This window comes from Dermacentor silvarum, chromosome 2, assembly GCF_013339745.2.
Source record: "Dermacentor silvarum isolate Dsil-2018 chromosome 2, BIME_Dsil_1.4, whole genome shotgun sequence".
NCBI lineage: Eukaryota > Metazoa > Arthropoda > Arachnida > Ixodida > Ixodidae > Dermacentor > Dermacentor silvarum.
This window is the reverse complement of record NC_051155.1, coordinates 45,506,152-45,529,855: the sequence shown is the minus strand read 5'-3', so window position 1 is coordinate 45,529,855 and position 23,704 is coordinate 45,506,152. Positions and strand designations below refer to the sequence as shown.

The 23,704-nt window shown below is 45.9% G+C and overlaps 1 protein-coding gene across 20 annotated transcripts in view; it reads left to right on the top strand.

The window, feature by feature from the left end:
• Positions 1–23,704, top strand: part of LOC119439997 (calcitonin gene-related peptide type 1 receptor-like) — a 400,718-nt gene that overhangs the window by 323,504 nt on the left and 53,510 nt on the right. For 2 of the 20 annotated variants that reach the window (XM_049661299.1, XM_049661294.1), the window contains exons 2-3: positions 4,649–4,704; positions 17,226–17,364. The exons of the other annotated variants lie outside the window; for them this stretch is intronic. In XM_049661299.1, coding sequence (XP_049517256.1) covers positions 4,672–4,704; positions 17,226–17,364 — 172 coding nt within the window. In that variant the 5' untranslated portion in view covers positions 4,649–4,671. The remainder of the gene's footprint in view (positions 1–4,648; positions 4,705–17,225; positions 17,365–23,704) is intronic. 20 annotated transcript variants of the gene reach the window in all.

The following is a 23,704-nucleotide window of genomic DNA, read 5'->3' as shown; positions in this document are numbered from 1 at the left end:
TCTTTGTAGCGCAAAGTTATTTCTATATTCAAATACAAATACCTAGATGAGCGCACGTCGGTTACTTTTGGATCCGGCTAGCAAAATCGAGCGCAGGTATATAGTTAGCCGCAACAATGACTTCAAGATGAAGGAAAAAGTTATATAAACGGTACAATAGTAATTATGTGGTAAGCTAAAATTTGAAGTCGTGGTAGAGAGAAACGGGTAAAAAAAAAGTTTAATTAGAGAAATGCCCGAAGAAGGAAAACGACCGCGGATCTCGCCATAACTGAGTGCAGATCCCTGAACATTATCTTCCGCAATGAAAAAAGAAAAAAAAAAAAAAAAAAAAAAACATCAAGCGTGCCGTTTGACTGGGACAGGGGTACAATGTTTTTCTGGTCCTGGAGACAGCAATAATACGCATTGCGACGCACAGACAGAGACAAAAATATTATATATACCTAAATCGGACCCTAGGCTTTGTTGCAAACTGCAACTTCCGGTCGCTAACGCAAACACAAAAGATGAAAAAAAAAAGAGAAACCTGGGCGCGAAAGTTGCACGCGACTTATTTTCGCTTAACGTGTGTTTTGCGACAACGACAGGCGAGTAAAAAAACGGTAAGTATTACCTCGCTGGCACACGGGAATCGTAAGTCGGTCGTTGACTTTTACGACTCCCAAAGGAGCCATTGGTTGGCATGCGGCGCTTCGTGGAGCGGCCTCGAGGGGAAGCGAGTTGGAGCTTGTCTGCTCCATACTGTATGCGGCGAAAAGGCGCAATGCATGCTGGGTAACGCGGCAGCAATTCAGCGAGCGAAGAAAAATAAGCCATTATATCGATTTTATTTTTTGTGTCTAGAGCTTTCCTTGCACGTGTGTTTATGCAATGGCGGCGCCATAGTGGACCACCAGGCAGACTCAATCGCGAACGATAGCCCGCAACGAAAAGATATAGTAAGAATCCCTCCATTATGCTTCTACGGGGGCACTCCTCTTGGGTCAGAGCTGGCAGCGAATGCATTTTCATTCTTTCGTTTTTATTTTTATGTAATGTAAAGATCTTTGACATAACTAGCCTTTTCTTTTATTCAAACGCCGTTAGATAGCACGGTTTGCCCCAGTTTGAGAAACGGGTCGTTCATGTGATACCGGACTACGAGATAAAATAACGGTTGCTTTCAGCCGGTCTTGTTCTTTGGGTATTGATTGGCATCGATTCACTTTTTTTTATTTGCGACTAAGACCTTGCCTTAAAGCATGACGATGATGATGATGGAGACAAAATCGCGTACCCGAGAGCTCCCGTAGCGGCAGAATAAAGAAGTACAAGGAGGGGAACAAATATCGATCTTCATACGAAAGAATGCGCTTTTGAGTTAAAAATCAAAAATAGCGAAGCAAGTCCTGCTCGCTGGAGATTTATTTACAACCTCCCGGTACTCGCTGCGGTGGAAAAGTCGTTGTCGATTCTGCTGCTCAGCTAAGCTAACGGTCGTAGGTTCGTGCTCCGGTGACTGTTTTCACATGGGAGTAAAGTACCAAAGAATTATCCGAGCGTTTGACTCACTTTAATAAATGTAAACAGAACGCAATCTATAAACTAATCTAGCGACCACCTATACCTTTGCCCCACTATTCTACCCTCACAGCGAGCTGCAGTATGTCCTTGGAACTTGGAACTACGTCATTAAGTTTCAATTTCTTTACAAGCTTGTAGTGTCCGCATGTGTACAATAACTTTCGGTTCCAGTTATGAACGCTAGCGTTTCGGTATTCAACGTATATTAAGCGATGTGTTCTGGCAGTAATGTAGGCAGGACAGCTTTTCACCAGGAGTCCCTCCTGGTAAAACATGCATCATTATGTTCGAGCACGTTGAAGAGGACCTTTTATGAATAAAGTTATAAGGATGCGCAATTTCTTTGCTTGATTATATGCGAGACTGAATTTGATTGATTGCCTGTCTTAACCTGAATTCATCATAGAGCTCAGCTCTTAGAGAGAGAGAGGGAGACAAGAGGGAAAGGTAGGGAGGTTAACCAAGGACGTGCCTGGTTGGGTATCCTACACTTGGGGAAGGGGAAAGGGAAAGAATAGATAAGGAGAGAAAAAAAAATTGGAGTCCGTCATTCGTAGAGACAGTCGCAGAAGAATCTTCGCTGTCACAAGCGTGCGTACAATCCAGTACTCTTGACGAACTGCAGAAGGGCTTTTGTGGCCTTTTGCATGCAGGAATACATAGGCCATGGCCCAGGAATGTTTTCTTCCGAGAGCGTTCTGTTATCTAACGGGTTGAGTTTAGCTTGGAGAATACGTCGTTGAGTGTCAAAACATGGACAGTGACACAGAAGGTGCTCGAGAGTCTCGTCGCACCCGCACAAATTGCACGCCGCACTGTTGGTCATCCCTATTAGGAACGAATAGACGTTGGTAAATGCGACACCCAACCACATGCGACACAGTAAAGTTGTTTTACGACGGCAAAGTCCAGGTGGTAAGTTAGGGTCAAGAGAGTGCAAATGTGAGTTGCTGAAACCCGGTGAATTCCATCGCAGAAGTGTGATGTGGCGAGCAATCGATTGAAGTTGCCGCGCAGCATCCGTTCTTGAGAGTGGTATAGGAACCAGCTGATCTTTGTTATGAGCCGAGCGTGCTGCTTCGTCTGCGCTGTCGTTGCCGACCATTCCGCAATGGCTGGGCAACCACTGAAATACAATGTCGTGTCCTTCCTCGAGCGCGTAATGATGAGCGTGCCTAATTTCGTGCACTAGGTGCTCGTGTAACGCTTGTCGTAGGGAAAACTGCAGAGTTTGTAGAGCTGCTTTCGAATCACTGAAAATGGCCCAACGATTTGGCGGCTGCTGCAGCACGTCATTGAGTGCACCTTGAAGAGCCGCAAGTTCTGCTGTTGTAGACGTGGTATTGTGCGAGTACTTAAATTGCAATGTGACGGCGTCTGATGGAATAACTGCTGCTCCGGTAGAGCTGTTGGAAATGGTGGAACCCTCCGTGTAAATGTGTATGCGTAAATGTATATGTGTGTGTCCGTGCGTATGTGTATTCCTGCAAATGTGTAAATGTGTCAGCTCTTAGGCGCCCATTCCTGCATTGGGCGTCAGCGTCCCTCCACGTACTCGGGTGAACGAGCACAGCGAAGGATGAAAGAGCGAACGCGGAGTGCAGTGGGGGATGAAAGACGGCGAGAGAGAAGAGAGCGCGAGGAGGAAAGTGGAGGAGGAGGTTATGGCGTAAAGGGGAGGAGGAAAGCGGAGTGCCGCACGAGCCGTAATTCACGGCGATGACCAGACATGCGGCGAATGCGTCCACCGATACCATATATGTAAACAAAGCGCTGGCGTGGGCTTCGGACCCACTGCGCTGCGGCCGCTAGAGAATGCGCTCCACGCGAGCCACGCGTTCCCGTGTTCACGCTTCCTTTCTGAACAATCAGCGACGCAACCTGTGGAAATGCTTCGTCTGCCGCTGCTGCTAAATGAGCTGCCCGAGCAGAGGCTCAGCGCCGCCGCCGAGTGGACCCTGTCGTTCAGTTTAAAATTTTTTGCCACAATATATCGGGAATTCAAAGCGCCCAAAATTCGCATTCGAGAGTATCGTAATCGTCGGTGATTTCTTTATACGGCAAAGAATGGGACTGTTTTCTTAGCTGCCTCAATATGTCTCAGTGTGCACATAAGTTATATGTTTTCTTTACATCTGTGTATATGAATTTAAAATGTTCCTCGTGTTTTCATAAGTTTTCTGTCTTATATTTCTACACGCTGCACGTATGCTTACCGTTCTGTGACAGTACATATAATGTTTGCGTATAATGGCTCAAAAGGATGCCATTAATGTATGAGTGACCAGTAATTGTTACACTTTCAAATTAGTGACTAAAATAAAAAAGTATTTTCTCGCAAGTACGTGCACAACAGCTAGATAATAAACCACTACTAAATGTGCCCATGGCGGCCAAGGAAGAGTGAAATGGTGAGGTTACAACAACGATTCTGGTCCCACAATAGCAGCAATAGGCATGCTATTCATAGCATGCCTATTGACAGCAAAACCACCTTTTCTCCTTCAGCCGCCTGCGATTCTCGTGGCTATCGGCCAAACATGTTTGTGGTGCCCGTAAGCTACACGCTTTTTAAAATCACGTTTAGCAACTTAAATTTGAAGTCGTTACCGCGTATCCACAGTTGTATAGATTCACGCATGTAATAATGCAGTTTTACATGATAATTGTTGAGCAGTGGGAAACGATAAAGCAAGCAACTCGGTCAAGAAGAAGTAAAGGGCCATACATTTAACACAGTGCACATTGGAGAGCATTCATGAACTCCTCGAATGGCATGAAGTCACCAAACACATTTCCTCGTTCGCTTTATTCCCCTTTAAGGAAATCAGTGCAATATTAAGAAACGCATCACATTCGTAAAGCATCTCAAGATAAGTATATTTGATGTGAAATCGGCTAAGAGGCACCAAAATATTGATGCAGTTCCACGTAACCAGAGCTATATAGCACAGCCGTTCCCGCTATACAAGGGTTAAACTTCTGGAATTTAAATTAATTTTTTTTTATTTCTCCTTATTGACTACTCAGCATGAATATTGCATGTAATTGAGCGCACCTTTCTTGTTCGTTATCTTTTCAGGTCCCGGAAAACAGTCAACCGTTATGACAGCTGCTTGCCGTTTTTACTTCACGTTGGTAAGACGACTTCTGTTGTATTATACGCCGGTACCTCTTAAGACCTTATCTGTGCCCAGTGCCTTATCAGTCGAATACGTAACCCGGTAAACATGCAGTAGTATGCGTTGAAATGGCATCATGAGTGGCGTGTACTGAGAGTATATACTCTATAAAAGAAGTTTACTCCCTCTTTTGAGCGCTATTAATGAGAGCAAGCGAGTTCACGAGCCAACTCTCGCTGACGCACGTGGTAGGCACCTTCTTCCTTAGGCGTATGCATTACTCGTGGTCTTTGCATAACTGTAGCTGAGATGGAATGTCCGGAACCACTAATCCAAAGCTCCATATATACAAATGTAGCAGCGACGCGGACGGCGTCCACAGCAACTCGGCGCGTTGCCTGGTTGGTGCTGCTACACAACCAACGCTAACGCGAACTCCTCTCACAATCCACTCCTCCGTTGACCTACTTTTTCCCTACACCGCCACTGGTTGGCGCGCCTCACGCTCTCCACCTCCAACGCGAGTTTTGGACGAAGCAACTTACGTCAACCGCCCTCCCCGTTCTTCTTTTCATCTGCACCCTCTCACAGCATTCTCACAGGGGGAAAGGGCTCACTCCAACCTCTTTCCCCCTGAAGTATAACTGCGAGTCGGCCTAGTTGGAACAGATGCGCCCGTCCTTGTGTCTCCTTTTCTTCGTCCCTGTTTGTTTGCGCACAAAAATTTAAGAAAATGACTCTTTCCCCCTGTTGAACTCTTCCTTTCCTCTTCTCTCCCTCTAGGTCACGTGGCCTCTTTTTAGCGAAGTCCGACAACCACGGCGCAGGGACCGCATAAACAGCTTCGCTGTAAAACAAATGAAGTGTAGGAACCTTTGCAGAAAGCAGAGGCCTATATATATATCCGCTCCAGTGCTTCTGCAGCAGGAGTTTCCCCGAGTCCACATGCTCTTCGCCACCAGAGTGCCGTGTCTGGCCATCCGCTTGCTTCATGCAGCGGTCCTGTGGTGCGGAGCTTGCTCCCGCTGCATTATCAAAGCGCATCTCCGCCGATGGAGCCACAGTGGCAAATTCCTTCCTGGTAAATTGTCGCTTTCGTGCCTGTGTTCAAGAGCAAGAGCAAAACACCCGGGCCAGCGCTGACATATTTTGTTTATAGCATGTCAACACCAGCTACAGGGCTCACCGCTACACTGATGGCTCTGTTACGCCCACATCATCTCCCATTGGTGTGTGGATTCCGTCAGCGAGTGTTACCATCCTGCCACTCTCAGTCACCGCACTTCAGCTGCAGCCACTAAATTAGCTGCACTGCAGGCAGCCTTTAATTGCATCATAGACCAGACAGCTGAGTCTTGGGCCATCTTTACCGACTCAAGAGCGGTGCTGCAAACCCTGAAGTCGCAACGCACGCACGCACGAACAAGTCGTAATAAACATCGGACGCCTATGCAATAAAGCCTGCGAACTGCATCATAGCGTTATGATGCAGTGGTTACCAGCCCCCTGATGAATACAAGGCAACGTCCAGGTTCACCGTGCTGCCGAAGCTTGACACGGCACTTCGAGAAAAATGGTCGAGATACGGTGGCTCAGTCAGCTAAGGCGTTGTGCTGCTAAGCACGAGATCAGGGAATGGAATCGCGGCCGCTGCGGCCGCATTTCGATGGAGGCGAAATGCAAAAACGCCCGTGCGTTTGCGTTGTAATCATCATCATCAGCCGATATTTATGTCCACTGCAGCATGAAGGCCTCTTCCTGCGATCTCCAATTACCCCTGTCTTGCGCTAGCGTATTCAACTTGCGCCTGCAAATTTCCTAACTTCTTAGCGCCACGTGGTTTTCTGCCGACCTCGACTGCACTCTCTGCTTCTCTTGGCATCCATTCTGTAACCTTAATGGTGCAACGGTTATCCATCCTACGCATTACATGGCCTGCCCAGCTCCATTTCTTACGCCTAATGTCAACTAGAATATCGGCTATCCCCGTTTGTTCTCTGATCCACACCGCTCTCTTCCTGTCTCTTAACGTTAGTCCTAATATATTTCGTTCCATCGCTTCGTGCTGTCCTTAACTTGTTCTCGAGCTTCTTTTGTTAACCTCCAAGTTTCTGCCCCATATGTTAGCACCGGTAGAATGCAATGATTGTACACGTTTATTTTCAACGACAGTGGTAAGCTCCCAGTCAGAATTTGGCAATGCCTGCCGTATGCACTCCAACCCAATTTTATTCTTCTGTAAATTTTTTTGTCATGATCAGGCTCCCCTGCGAGTAATTGACCAACATAAACGTACCCCTTTACAGATTTTTAGAGGCTGACTGGCGATCCTGTATTCTTGTTCCATTGCCAGGCTATTAAACAATATATTTGCCTTCTGCATATTCATCTTTAACCCAATTTATGCACTTTCTCGATTAAGGTCCTCAATCATTTGTTGTAATTCGTTTCCATTGTTGCTGAATAGGACAATGTCATCTGCAAACCGAAGGTTGCTGAGATATTCGCCATTGATCCTCACTCCTAAGCCTTCCCAGTCTAAGAGCTTGAATACTTCTTCCAAGCATGCAGTGAATACCATTGGAGAGATTGTGTCTCCTTGCCTAACCCCTTTCTTGATAGGCAGCTTTCTACTTTTGTTGTGGAGAACCAAGGTAGCTGTGGAATCCTTGTAGATATTTGCTAGGATATTCACGTATGCCTCCTGTACTTCTTGATTAGGCAATGCCTCTATGACTGCTGGTATCTCTACTGAATCAGATGCCTTTTCATAATCTATGAAAGCCATATAGAGAGGTTGATTTTACTTCGCAGATTTCTCGATTACCTGATTGATGACATGGATATGATCCATCGTAGAATAACCCTTCCTGAAGCCAGCATGCTGTCTTGGTTGGTTGAAGTGAAGTGTTGCACTGATTCTATTGGAAATTATCTCGGTGAATATTTTATACAATACTGAAAGCAAGCTAATGGGTCTATAATTCTTCATTTCTTTAACGTCTCCCTTCTTATGGATAAGTATAATGTTGGCGTTCTTCCAGCTCTCTGGTACACTTGAAGTTATGAGGCATCGCGTATATAAAGGGCCGCAAGCTTTTCAAGCATGATATCTCCTCCATCTTTGATTAAATCTACTGTTATTCCAGCTTCTCAAGCAGCTTTTCCCCTGATGATGTCTTTCAAATCCCTTCTAACTCCATCGCTAGTTATAGAAAGAGCCTCTGTATCCGGTTCCGCAGTATTTCGAATGAAAGTAGCTTGGCTGTTTTGGGCACTGTACACGCCACTATAGAATTCTTCCGCTGCTTTTACTATGTCATCGCAATTGCTGATGACATTACCATGCTTAGCTTTCAGTGCATACATCCTGCCTTGTCCTGTGCCAAGCTTGCTTCTTACTGATTTGCACGTTAAAGTAGTGCACGTTAAAGAACCCCAGGTGGTCAAAATGAATCCCGAGCCCTCCACTATGGTTTACCTCATAATTAGAACTGGTTCTGGCACTTAAAACCGCAGAAAAATGACCTCTCTTGAGAAAAGACGCGGCGACACTGTATCATACGCCTGGCGACTCCAGCGGTCGCTCTGGACAGATGCAGGCCACCAGCATGGACCCCTACACAAAATAGATCAATCATGCGACTTTTAGATGCCACGACGCCTCAACAGACGAGACTAATCATGCCTATACCGCATGCTTACACGAACTCCGTGAAGTGCGAGATGCAACTGACAGACTCCCCAATGCAACGCCTCTAATGACCTGCCGTACGTTCGGGTCGACTTCTGCCGCGATGCGTCAGACAGACAGTCTTTTAAGGCGGCACTACACCTTCAAAGGGTCTTGCGATTGGAACTGCTGCTCATTTTCGGCAAATGGCAAAGCACCGCTTGTGTGTTACGCGCCACGAAAGCGCTGCTGACTTTCCTGCGGGCCAAGAGCCTAAATGAAACGTTGTAAATGTCTCTACAGTGCATACATTGTGTATACATTATGTGTGTGTGTGTGTGTGCGTGTGCGTGTGCGTGTGCGTGTGTGTGTGTGTGTGTGTGTGTGTGTGTGTGTGTGTGTGTGTGTGTGTGTGTGTGTGTGTGTGTGCTGGTAAGTAGTGTTCGACAGCGAAGCTGTATATGGCTAGCCGATTTGTTCGTCCGTCGCCTGTACGCGGAAACTATCATCAGCAGCAGCAATGGCTCGAGCGTCGTCGTCTTCTTCCGCAGCTGACTCCGTTGCCGCTCATCATTCCAGCGTAGAACTTCACTTCTCTTCGGTCGTCGTTATGAGGAGGCCGCGTTTACGGGGGTATGAGCCATTCATTGTTATGCGTGATTGATAGATTTAATTGTAAAGCAATTTAATATTGAATTTTGAAAACTCGCAAGCGGTAATGCGACAATGGCGGACTGCCGGCATACCATCTGTGACGTCGTTTTCTCCGTCGCCGCCGAGCGTGTGTGTAACCTCATCAAGAAACACAAACACGTAACTAATAATTGAGAAAGACTTCAATTTACCAATAAACACCGGGGCCGCACGTTTCAGCTTCGCTGGTTAACCATCTGTACGGAGTGTTTATCTATCACCGCAGTGCTTATTTTATCACCGTATATATCATAATTGTCACCCAGCACCTGGAGTAGCATGTCAGGCGAACAGCCAGGCTAACATCTCCAGCATCTCATTAAAGCATGTTTCTCTCTCTCAAAAGTCGTAGAAGTAATGCCATTATTCAGCGTTCAGGAGCAAGACGATTAGAAGCTATGTAGTTTACTGTTTCTGGTAGCAGGCCGTTGTTATAAATTCATCTGGGCATTAGGTACGCTGGAGATTATCTATAAGTCTCCTGGCATGCCGCGTGATAACACAGGCCTTAAAACCTTCAGACGAATAATCGTCCACTTTTCAGCGGCATCAATGCATGAGAACGATGCACTTAGGGGAGTGACGTTACGGTGAGTATTTCCTCGCGAAAGCTTAACGAGTAGTTTTTGAATTCCTTTAAGAAAGATTAGTTCCAAAGGCTGTCTCAGTTCATGTTGGCAGAGTTGCTTGCATGACGCTTACATTAATGCTCCGGTAAAGGGAATATGAAGAGAAATGTAGCAACACATAGCCCTCGTTGTAATTGTGACAGATGTACAAGTATAACACTTTTTGCTACATCTGTACCTGACGTTGCAAATTTGTTCTTTAAGAATATTATGAATTAGCGTATATCTCTCCTTCTTATGTATGCTTCGTTTTTATATATTTTTACACCGTATTTGTCGCACGTATTGAACGCTGTGAGGGAACTCAAAGCTATACCGAAAATGAACCAATATTCAACGATTGCAGTCTACGTTAATAACTTGGTGTACAGGCGCGCTGTATTTACTGCCTGTATTTTTTATTAGGTTTCCATGGTCTAGAATGCAGGGCAATTCGCTATTCGGAATTTAAGGTCGCCGTCAAGATATTACAGTTCTTTAGCTCTTATATTGATCCACGTTTTGCGAGTCATCTACGATATTGACAAGCTTCACATTGCAACATCGAGTCGAAGGTAGTTAATAATCCTCTGGTTGATCCTGTCCAGCTTAAGCCTGCCCAATCCTCATTCTCTTACCCTCACTTGTCGTCCTTAGGTGACGCAAAAGCGTGTGGTAAATTGTGATAATCCTTAGCGCTCAAGTAACGCTCCCTTCACCTGAAAAAGCACTGGAAAGGCCAGGTATACAGTTGCACTTGAAATTCCTCCACAAAGGGGAATGTGGGGCCGCTTGGATTACATTGCAGCAATTTGCTTGGGCGAATGGCAAATCTGCTTGCGCAGCTTCGATTCCCAGAATGGGGCAGCACTAATCTCCTTTGTAGACAAGCACCTTTGTTGAGGTGCATCTAAACGATCGATCGCGTTTATAAAAACCCGGCTTGCTCTAGCGTCATGCGGCGCCTTATACTGGAGTACTTCAATCGCAACGTGCTACTTAACAGGAGTATTTCAAAAGGTAATTACAACATTTTAGCTAATTAGCAGGGACAGTACGATGGCCACTCGTCCATCGGGTGTCCGTCGCGTTGAGGAGACGAACAATGAAGGAAGCATGTGTGGGATTAAGAATGGACTGGATTCCAACACAGAGAACTAGCTTTAAGAACCATATGCTAGTTTATTACTCCAGATAAAATGGATCAGAACATTGCCCTAAAGAAGAAGTCACAGCTACGGTCCGGCGATCCGTCAATCACGCCGCAAGTCTGATGCTGGGGAGGTACTCTGTAAAGGTCCACCTAGTGGACATGTCCATTTTGTCCGCTGTTCTGATTGACTGGGCTGAGGTGGGCGTCCGCAGGTGCCAGGTGCCACAGGTAATTAGCACTTCAAAAGCAGACGTAGTGGACACGTCCACGAAGTAGACTCTTACAGAATACCTTCCCCCGGTCGCTTGAGGTGAACCGCTTGAGGGGACCTGTTTTCAGTACTTTTGGAGCAACCGTGGCGGCTCTTCTAGTTAAGATATAAAGTGATGGTAGATACCATAATAAAGCTTAATCTTGGTAGATTCTAACTATATAAATAAAAAATAAATTGATTATTGTGATTTGGAAATAAATGTTCAAGAACAAGCATGAGATACATGGGTTTTGCGAACTGTGTCTCAGTTGTGACCATACTTTGAAGGAACTACCGCATTTACTGCATTGCGGCCTGCTCTGTAGCTTTAGGACATAATTATCTAATTCCTAGACGCAGCAAAATAATTTTGAGTTTTTACTTTTTGGATAATTTGATTTTGAAGATTGCCAAATATCGCAAACTTCTGTTGTAAACAGCCCAGCAACTACAGGCTCAAGGAAGCTAAAATTTGGGTAAGTTAGAGTTCAAGGAATTTCCATCTAGGACGCAAAATTTCATTCATGTACCTGTATTAGCTTTCGTAATAATGCGGCCGAAATTAAGTAATATTTAGAATTCTGGTTTCACTTTTGCCCATTTTTGCAGGAAGGTACTAAAGCTACGAAACTGCGGTTTAAAACTACTAAAGGTACATGAATGAAACTTTGCGTCCTAGATGGAAATTCATTGAACTCTAACTTATCCAAAATTTAGCTTCCTTGAGCGTGTAGTTTCCGGGCTGTTTACAACAGAAATTTGGGATATTTGACAATATTCAAAAGCAAATTATCCAAAAAGTAAAAGCTCAAAATTATTTTGCTGCGTCTAGGAACTAGATAAATATATCCTAAAGCTACAGAGCAAGCCGCAATGCTGTAAATGCGGTAGGTCCTTCAAAATATGGTCACAACTGAGACACAGTACCAAAACCCATGTATCTCATGCTTGTTCTTGAACATTTATTTCTAAATCACAATAATCAATTTCTTTATATTATATATACTTGGAATCTACAAGAATTAAACTTTCTACGGCACTTGCGACAACTTTATATCCTAAGTAGATGAGCCGCCGCGGTTTCTCTAAAAGTACTGAAAACGGGGCGCTCGTGCCGCCGGAGTGGGACCGCCACCTTAAGAGTGGAACGCGATAGCGCTATCGCGGGCCCCCTTCGCATCGCATTTTTGTTTCAGTTGGCTTCACCGCAACCCCGAATGTGGGAAAGCCAGCTTACAAATACCAAGCTTACACGATCCCCTTAAAGTCTGCTTCACTTTAAGCAGAAATGCATTGCTGGGAAGACGTTTTTCCAGGGGCAATATAAGTCGTCATATTAAATGTGAAGGCCCTGGCGTACCTTTTTTATTATTTTATTAACTTTTTGCTATGGCCCCGACGTGTGCGCGTGTCCAAAACGCATTAGGTAGGCGAAGGCCCAATATGACCTGCCGTAAAGGGAGCCTATACAGTTACTCTAACCTGATGATGATTGATGATGATGATTTATTGGCATCCCCTTTGAAACGGGGCGGCGACAAATAGTCACCTAGCCTGCTTGATTTACTCAGGTATACTATACATGTTCTTTATCTAGCATTTTTGTATACCTCTCATTATTCTTTTTCTTTTTCAAAAATTTACCTTATATCGCTACCTATGATTTTAAGAGATCAGGTCGTATCCATCTTTTCCCTGCTTTTTTTGCACCAACATTCTAATCGTCTCTTGCTTATCTCTACGGCTCATCTGCTGATGTTTCCTTCCACTTTAAACCCAAGCGCTTCTGGGATTTACACGTTACCTACGGTTCTCGCTGGGTGGATCCCGTCGCATTCCATTAGGATGTGCTGAGTGGTTTCTGGATCTTTACTGCAGCATACACATGCCTCATCTAGTTCCGAATATTTGCTCCGGTATGTTTTGGTCCTTAGGCAACCGGCTCGAGCCTCAAATAGGAAGGCACTGCCCTTTGTGTTATCGTAGAGATTTTCCCTTCTAGTTTCTTTCTTCTCATTCTTGTAAATCTCCATTGTCCTTTATGTTTCCATTCTTTGCATCCAATTCGCGGTCTCTGTTTCTCTCACTTTCTTTCTGATGACTCCTGGTTGTCTATTTACAGTTTCGATTATCCTGTACTTGGTTGCCAACTTCCTTGACCTCTTCCTCGATTCTGTGTCCACGCTTTTCATGTACAGATACTTGTGCACTTTAGCCGCCCATTTATTTTCATCCATGTTCCTGAGCCTTTCTTCAAAAATAATTTTGCTCTGTGCTTCTCCGACTTCAAAAAAAAAAAAAACCTGCCGAGGATGCGAGCGCCATCTTGATAGCACTTTCACAAGTATAATACCCGAGCGCTCCGTGTTGGTGTGGTATAAATGCTGGACAAGGGGTTTGTATTTGAGTTTCGTCCTAACAGAATTATGTTTTCTCGTACATTCAAATTACAATCCGACGCCACCATGTCTGTAGGATGTGGTTAAGTCGTACTTTACCGTTTTTCTGACGGATTTCACTGCGAAAAATTCAATTTTCGTTCACCAAAACCCTGCACCACATGGAGGGCCTGCGTGGTCGGGGTGGTTGGGGATGATTTTTTCCTCCACGGACGCTGACATCCACGCCGACGCCGGATTTTCTGCGACATGGGGCCATTAACGCTGTCGCGTTAATAACCGATGATAACATTCCAGAAAGTTCCGATGCATGCACGCGCGCCTTGCGTTCAGCGATAATCTTAAGTTATTATTTTGTGAAAAACGGTTCGCGAAAAAGGGTAAACAAGTACGTGTGTCAATGTTGTAAAATAGTTTTATGAACCAAAAGTAAAACATGCTTTCGTGCTTCGGCGAATATTTCTTGCGTATTTAGCAATTTAGGTATCATAGTGAACAAAAGTGTCATTTCTGCTTCGACGAGCTTCCCGCAAATTTCTTTCAGAACCTCGCAGTAAGCGTATGATTTTGAACAAAAACAAGAACACACGTCCACGTTCATGAAGACACCAAGAGAAATTTTCGCCACTGATCGAGCCGGAAAGATAGCCGTAGGTAGTTGTGCTCCACTAAAAAGCGGCAAAATTCGTTTATTGGAACAACTACAATCGCTGGTGCATGCGTTGAGCAAACTGCTAAGTGAAAAAAAGAAATTGCAATTTGGGAGAGACGTTAAATACATTGTGCGGATGCAGAAAGAACGTGGCATAGCAGCATTGAAATATAAATTTCTCTCCATTTTCGGAAGAAGCTGCCATTGATGAAAAAGGTTTTGGACTGTGTAGAAGAACCAAACGGAGGGACTGCAAGTCAATTCATCAGCGATCAGGGATGGGAATGACAAATGAACATAAGGTGGACATGATTGCCGTGGCATATCGAGATTTCACTTTCTGCACATTAGGAAACGCGATGAAGGTGAACCTGGGACGGTATTCTGTAAGAGTCTACCTAGTGGAATGTCAATTTCGGCTGTCGCTGATTGGCTGCTGCTTGAGATGCAGGAAGGAGACTGGCTGGCGCCTTCCTGCACATCAAGCAGCAGCCAATTAGGGACAACCGAAAGGGACAGTCCACTAGGTAGACTCTTACAGAATACCGCTCCAGGTCTCCGCTTGTTGGAGCAGTAAAATCAACAAAGAACGCAAATAGAACGAGCAATTACAAAACATGAGCGAGCGGACGCCGTCACCAGTATCAACTAAGTTGTATTTTGCAGTCATTGACCTTATCTATAGAGTTGGACATACATGACGCAAATGCAATGAGTAATTAAAAAAAAGGAGACATATGGAGGAAAGAGAAATTACTAAAACAGTACCAAGAAAACGATGTCAACTTAGCCTAGTGGTTAATAAGGGCGCGAAACATGGACGAAATAAATACATAGGACTTAAACCGCCACTAACAACTTCATTTTATTTGCTTATACGGGGTAAGATATACCTATATACCACGGTTCCAATATAGCCAAAAGGTTGATAAAAGACGCAGAAATACTTCCAATCTGACTGTATTGAATATTTTTCACAAGACCTTCAACGCGTGCCAATAGCGACCCGCGCACCGAGAGGCATGACATGTAATAAAGCACTGATAATATTTTAGTAGGTTACAATCGAATACTAACGACACATCTGCTGTTTGCTCCTGCGAAGAGTTTAGGAAAATGTATATAAACATACTTCCTTGCCAGAAGAAGACACGAATACAAATTGATGGCCGTGCTTTTGCAGAACGTACAGCAGACGGTTGTTGTTGCGCCACGAAGTATTGTCGCTACAATGCCAGACAAAATTGTAGTTCTTAACTAGATGAATATAATAAAGCGGCAAATGCTCAGAGTACGTTAGTTTTCCTTCTCAACTCACCATTTTTATTTCTTGCTAAATCGCCGGCACAAGTGCACAGTAACTACGTTTCATCGTTAAGCCCTTGACACCAGCAGCAGAATATTCGCCTAGTTCAGCGCAGGCTTATCTCATGGACGGGCGTCTCATTTTCTAGATGTAATCATATCCACATGAGCCACATTACGTCACTGATGTATTTGTATGTTAAATCAACAAGCTGTAAAACTCATGCTTCGAGCGTACAAATTAGATTTAAGATAAAATAACAAATAAAAAGGAAGCTATAATAATTCCCTCACGCTTACGAGTAATCACTAGTGGTGTAGAAATAATAATAATGTCGCCGCTTTGAAGAAGTGCAAAGCCGCCGCAAAGTTCAGCAGTTCACGCGTCTACCCAACACCGCTGCTTCATCGACGTGTTAAGACCTTTGTCATCCGTGTGAGCCCACCCCCGCTGAGAACGTCGTTCGTATAGTCCGGCGAGGAATTGAAGCCGCGTCTCCTGCCACACAAGTGGCGCAGTGCTTTGACGATTCCCGGCCGCTTGTGTCCCTCATTCAATCGATCGTTCGCCAAGAACTTTCCAATGTGGGTCTGCAATTCATCTGCTCCGCCAACCATCTGCTGCCTCTGCCCCTGTTCACCGGAACCAGTGCGGTCCTTACCCGAGCTATCGCAACCCGGCCGAATGGCGCACACGTGATGATCGACCCATCTGCTTCTATTGTGGACGTGCGGGCCACATTTCTCGCCCCTGCCGAACTTCCTGGCCGGCCCTCTCTCGACCAAGCTTTCCCGCCTACCGCCGCTCCTCACTAAATCCTTGCCCGCCTGCGGCCTCCACGGAGTTCGAAGATGCACCTGACAACGCTCGAGTCACTGCGACTAACCGCTCGCCATCACCGCACAGTAGCCGCTCCCGTTCACCCCAGCTGAGTCGCTCCCCGTCCTCTGCTTACCGTCGCCGCTCTCCGTCGGGAAACTGACTGGGGCAGCTCCGGGAGGTTACGCTGCGCTAGTGCCACGCACCTCCACCAACGATGTTACGGGACGGAAAAAGCCTACAAGTATTTACAGATGGGTTTTAATAGCTGCGTAGAGAAGCGAAAACCAAAACCTTCGTCGTCGTCTCCCTGGCCACCAACCATGTCTTCTTTCCACATTACAGAATGTGACCATATTAATGATAATAGAATCACGTGCCATTCCACTGCTGTGAAGGTGGATTACAAGCGAAGCAGTTGAGCACACTACATAGATGTGACACAAAATGTAGCTGAAAGATATGAGCAAATGTTATTTCTCTTGAGGCGTGACGGCGGCCATTCCGAAGAAAGACACACACACACGCATTTCTATCTTGATCGGCGGTCTGGATCGGCGGCATACACACGCGTGGAAGACTACCGCCACCTCGGGGAGCCGGAGGAAACTAGACACGCACAACGGGACCGCCACGCCGGAAGAGCGGAAGGAAACTAGGCACGCAAGCGCTTAGAAAGACGACAAAGAGAGGGCACACATGGCCGACGCTGGTCGCACAGCGGCAAATATTTGAGAAATCCTTATTATCTACTTGAGAGTCTACTGATTTTGAACATGGTGCCTATTGATAACTAACGTACAGAAAATGCATTTTCTATAGAATGAAGCGATTTTGCATCGTACTCGCGAGCTGATTTTTTGCAGACGCAGATCTATTGACGAACATGAAAAATGCGTAGAACCCTATCCATAGACCGCTTCGCTGTAATAATAATAATAAAAGGTGCATATGTCTACTTTCCTTCCTGCACTGGTGCAGATGCTGTCGGCTTGCCTGTTGCCTTGGTGCAGCCCCAGCGCACAGGGCACCCGTGCTGAGAGGGTGTTCTCCCAACTGAAAGCACTGCGCGAATGCGAGCAGCGAGCGTTCTATGACTCCCGTAACAAGAACGACACCGGTGAGTACTATAGGAGCCGATGACCTCAATTTTTGAGCCAGAAAACGAGATTGCGAGATTTCTTCATAGGAAATAGTTACTTGTTTAGTCTTGCATGTAAGCGATGAAGGAGACCGCTGAACTAAATAATGCCTAAAAGGGCGAGAAGGAACTTCACTTAGGAAACTTTACTCCTACTCCTTGCCCGTACGTAGGCGCCCTGCAATGTAGTTTACGTGTGATCTCTCGCATTCTACACAGGAAACTCTGCGGCGACCAGCGGCTACTTGTCAATAAGCACCTTGCGCTGAAGCTTTTCAGAGTTGACTGCAGCGCCATAACACACAGCCTAACGAGTGGCGGAAGAAAAACGGGGGAGACGCTGTATACATTCGCTGTAACACTTCGATCGCTTACCACGATGCAGGAATAACCGAATATTGTAAAAATGTCGAAGTACGCATGCTCTGCATATGACTGCACATGTTCGCGATCGATATCAGAAGTGCTAACAATCCTGAGCTTGGTCTCGTCAAAGTGCAGTGGATAAAACTCAGACGAGCGACGAAAAGTGGGCCGCTATCGCTTGGAATGGCATATCACTAACATTGTCTCTTTATCGGCCGGTGTGCCGAAGATGAGTAAGGACCTTAAAAGCGGCCGGTGTGCCGAAAAATGAGTAAGGACCTTAAAAATGAGAACGTCATAGTGCCCTCTGAACACTGGAGGATGTCCACACAAAATCATTTCGTGTTGGCGCCAGCGCTACATGCTTATCGTGTATATGATCTCTAGCGCGTCTTTTGAGTATAGGACGCAGAAGGTTGTGCTTCGGGCGCTCCCTTGCCGAGACGAAATTTGCAGTACTGTCGCCGATACTTGCAACGCACCACACGTTCGACGGGTCGAGACACGCCCGAGCGAAACTGTTCAAGTAACGGAAACGGTCAATCATTACACAATGTGGACCTTCACAGCATTCCAATATAAAATATCACGTCCTCTGCAAGCTGGCCTTCTGTACTATGCTACACCCATCTACCACAGCCTTACAACGTGAAGCCGTCTTCCTTCGTGAAAATTTCCACTCGTTTGCGGAATCGAAATTACCTCCGATAAGAAGTACGGGTACCTGCGTTCTGCTATTTAAATTAAGGTAAGGTGACTGCGTTTTAGATGCCGATTTAGATTAGATAGGCGTCGATTTCAGATATGAAATGTAACGCGCTAATAAAAATTGCAGAACCCTTAATCACATAAAACTCTTGCGCTGGAATTGTTGGCAAGACAAAATTCTAGCTAATCCTGATTCTGGACATATTATTAGCGAAAGCGGGGAGCCAGTGGCAAAGATCACTTGCGAACAAAATATTTGGTGAATTCAACCCCATATTCGTAGCACTCGACAAGTCAATTCAAGAAAACAAGGCTCCGAACAGTGTATTTTTAATGCGATTAGCACGTTTTGGGAATTATACCAACTTTGAGGCATTATCTGTCTGTGTCTAACCTGTTTCAACCTCACCACTTGGGCACCTCGGTACGCACTACTTGATCTGTGCTTGAATAGTAAACCACTTGGACCACTGGGTGAATCAAGATAGGAACGCACCGCGGCGTATCGGCCCACTCTTGGTCAATCCCCCAGAGTTGGTATGTGCCATAACAGCGTGACCTGAAAAACGGCAAGGCAAAAAATGCAAGGTTGTGCTTGCATTGAATAGACGACTTCAGAAAAGTGAGCGCCACCTCTGGTTTCAAGGGCTTTATGGAAAGTTTGATGGTCAGTTTCGGTTTTTGAGGCCTTGTGCTGCGTGCGTAGCTAGATACCGCTGTCCCTGCGTGCTGCCACGACGAGTCCTGTTTTCAACGGAAACGTTCGGAGAACTGCGTGCTCTGATTGGCATCTGTGCCTAACGAGGCTCTAGGTGTGTGGGCGTGGCGACGCGCCCTCGCTTCAACACGCACGAAATTTCTCGATCGCACCTTCTGGGCACGCTGGTCATTGTACGAAAATTGGTAGGGTCAGCAGCTTATGTTTCCTTTCTTCTTTTTTTTCACGGGCCCTTTGGCTACATTTTCCGACGCAACCACCGTTATTCGTGAAATGTGTGAGAAGTAATCGGTCCACGAAACTTGAGATAGGCTTTTAAGTGTTCTGTGACGGCAACTGCAATCAATTGGCGTTGCGGAGCGTTTTCTTAAACAGTGTGGTTTCGCATGCTTTTGGTGATAAAAAACATACTCGTAGGTAACTTATGGCTGTAACTGGTATACACCAAGACATATTTTTTCAGCAGATGCTTGAACGAAACCGCGAGGGGTGGACAGTGTTTACATTTTACAGGTAATCCATCGGTGGGCCCCGGGAACGTGTCAAACTTGCTGAAAGACGCATTCACAGATATCCGTTCGAAATTACATTTTCATTATTCTAATCTGAACGAGGCATAACCCGTTGCATAACACACATGCCCAAGAGCCCCACGTGAAACTGTTTACGTGCCCAATCGCTTTAAAGGTGATTGCTGTCAGAATGTCTCCGCGTGTATATACGGACAGCCGAAATGCTACTAAGTTGTAGTGTAAAACTTACTCCATTTATGATGGCGTGCCACTGTCTTCGCTGAAGTGTTGTAGCTGTTTACAAAAACCATGACATGAGATTCGCTGCTCACGCACGGCAGGCAAAAAGCGGGTGCCGGAGCACGGCTGCACTCGGTGCACCTATATAGTCGGCGTGGAGAGGTGATGGCAGCGGAATCCGCACAACATTTTATGGTGTGGTCGCTCTTATTCTTCTAATCCTTAGTTTTGTGGTTAGTTAAGACAGTAGAATGAAGGCTTGACTCCAGTTAGAAGAGGCACATACTACGTGATTGGCGGCAAGTGAAGCAGATGACGGCGCACATTTCCCTGAAGATTCCCATATTACCTTACCGGTGGCTGATTGAGGTGCGCGCGCCACTTTTTGATGCCGGTCACTGAACAACTTATTACAAAAAATCACAATTTGTAAATGGTACAAGATGCATGTACATAAAGCAGAAAAACAACACCGTTACGAAAAACTGCTTTCATCAAAAGACGTCGACAGATGCATGGTGGGTTCCGCCATATTACCAAGCCACATCGCAAGAACCATAAAACTCACTGCTATCCATGTCAATAACCAGAGACCAGCGACAAAAAGCCCTTTTCTTCTGATGAACTCATGTAACAACTGCTGTTGTTGAACAATGCAACTTCCAATAATTTGCGTTTCCCGCTCAAGTGAATAGAATGTTGGCTGACATAGTTATCTTCTTTTACTATTCGGAATGCGTTCCCAGTTACCTTTATTGTCACGGCCCACGGTTATATACTATTATTCTCTCCCGGAAGAAAGACACGCACCCACACAAGGTGCAGTGTAAGCAAAAGTTGCGAATAATGACAATTTCTTTTTTGAAAGCGAAGGCGTATTAGCTATACCTTCCCAGACTTTCCGGACCGTGGCAACTGCGGTCTTGCCGAACAGGCGTGCGTGTCACGTCGCGCTGCCCGCGCGCACGAGGGAGCATGTGCACGCGCACCAGCTTCCGTTAGGATATATGGACGCAGGAAGGAAACGAAAAAAAAAGAGGTCAACCTTACTCATGTATTTCGCGCCGTACTTCTCTCGCAATACATGAGTTCTCGCCATTCTTCCCTCGACAGAGATCACCTTTGTCCTCGTGGCGTCACCGCGTCGACGTCTCTTAAAGAGTGTGCATCCGCATGAACTGCTGTTTGCACCTCAATAAATGTGTGAATGGTACGGTGCATGAAACTAAACACTGCATGTAATTGCACGCTGCCTAGGTGACAATAACGACAATTGTTCGCATTGTATGTCGTTTTATGGCATTTAAGTACCCGTTTCACGAAAGGTTCATTTCACAGGTTCCAACGCGTGCAATCAGTGTGCATGCTGCTTTACGTTTCGTTGAAGCGCCCGTAATCTAGCATAATACTCACAATTTGAAAAATGCCGCCTTAGGCAGTCAAAGTTGTATTTTCAGCACTTTGAAAAGGAACTGGCAAAGCCACGACGAAAGGCGCAACCTGTCGCTGGTTTCTTAACAGCCGCCAGTCCACCTGTAAGCTGCGTTGCTTTTTACGTCCCTTTTATTGCGATAGCAATTGTATGGACACTCAAAAGCAGATTTCTGCCGTCGGCGTCGCCGTCGCCGTCGCCGTGAGGTTCCGTATGACGTCATTTGGAGAAGAAATCGTCGCCGCGCGCCGAACGCTGTATGTGCGAGTGAAAGGGCGCGAGGGGCGCGTCTTTCACGGGGAGTGAACGCACGGCGGAGAACAAACGCGCGTTCTGCGCCGTGCTCGCTTAAGGGCTGCAGAAGTAGGCGTCTCTTTTCTCCTTTACAATCACCATATATGTAGAGCAAACGTGCCTTAAGTGCGAGAGGTCGTGGGGGAGGGGGAGGGAAGGGAGGCGACGTTTAGCTGCGGCATGAAGTGCCTATTTATATCACAGGCTCCGGCAACAGTCACCAACGCCGCACGCATTTTGAGCGAACGCGGGCAAAACGCCGATGGCGTCGACAACAGTTCTGCGTGTTGCCGATGCTGCTGTATGTCCAAGTTTATACAGCTGATAAAGCTAATATCATTACTCCGTATAGCTCTCTACAAGTTTGCTATCGCAATTGATGCTTCGCCTTTCAGGTGAAACTGCGACAACTTTTTTGCCACAGCTGCATTTCAAAACTAATTATTTAAGTCACTTGCGCAGCTGCAGCTGAAGCTAGACAGAGATCAATTATAGGCAAAACTGCCCTTTTGAGCTATGACTACTGGCACAACAGGCTATCGTAAATTAGCTGCATGTAACCGTTTTCGACACTTGTCAAAGTCTCCGACGTTGTATGTGCTCAGCACATGAGTATCGCAAGAAATAAATTAGTTACGAGATTTTGAATGTTGTTGTCATTCCAATGTCAAGTAAATGTTTCTCGTACAACGTTTTCACAACAATCAAGCTCCTAAATCCACGTTTGCTTTAGCGTACTTTATCTTAAGCGAACATTTTCTTGCGCCTCATGTAAGAGACGTCTTTTCTCTGCAGCACGAAAGCTCTCACTCTCTCTCTCTCTCTTTGAGTGCGAGAGAGTGATCATACACTTCCGAAGGTTGTGACAGTACACAAGTAATGAATTCTGGCAGGACCCTTATGCCATGATGGATGTGGATGTTATTCCTGCTAGCATTGAAGCAATTTGACGACTCACAATATTGCCACATTTTTCACTTCTCTTTAGCTCAAAACTCATCGTTCAATGTACGCTGTGGTCCCATTCTATTCAATTCACTTCTTTTTTGCACACTCAGCGGCTTTTCATGCCGGCTTCTTCACTTCTCTGTTGCCGACTTCTTCCCTCGCCTTTTGATCTGATTTTTTTATCTGGCCACCTACCGAGTGGGCACTACTCACTTTGGAGCAATGCTCAAGAACGCCCACATTCGTAGTGTCACATGCCACTTACACATACCAAATGGCCCAAGTTGTCCACTCGGGTACATAACCAGTGGCACATGAGCGGTGACCTAAGTTAGCGTGAAAGTGGATGGACAAACAAAGAATTGCGAGCACTTCTCAAAGGATGCTGATGGCATTATTAAGATACTTACGCATGGCCCTTTTTTAGGGGCGAAGCTCCTTAGGGTGTGGGTCTGTCCCTCCTCTGTAGTATGTAGTAGTAGTAGGTAGCCACGTCTACATTTATGAAAAAAAAAGTTGTCGCAGTTTCACCTGAAAGGCGAAGCATCAATTGCGTTAGCAAATTTGAAGAGAGCTATACGGAGTAATGATAGCAGCTTTATCAGCTGTATAAACTTGTACATGCAGCAGCACCGGCAACACGCAGACTGTTGTCGACGCCGTCGGCGTTTTGCCCGCGTTCGCTCAAAATGCGTGCGGCGTTGGTGACTGTTGCCAGAGCCTCTGATATAAATAGGCACTGGGTGCCGCAGCTAAACGTCGCCTCCCTTCCCTCCCTCCCCCCCACGGCCTTTCGTGCGTCGGAAGAAGGCACCTTTGCTCTGCATATATGGTGATTGTAGAGGAGGAAAGAGACGCCTACTTCTGCAGCCCTTAAGGGAGCACAGCGCAGAACGCGCGTTTGTTCTCCGCCGTGCGTTCACTCCCCGTGAAAGCACGCGTCCCTCGCGCGCTTTCACTCGCACATACAGCGTTCGGGCGCTGAGCCGTGCTCCCTCAAGGGCTGCAGAAGATAGCGCCAACCTTTCCCTTTCCCTCAAGAACCACTTATCATCATCATCATCATCATCATCATCGGCGACGATTTCATCTCCATTGACG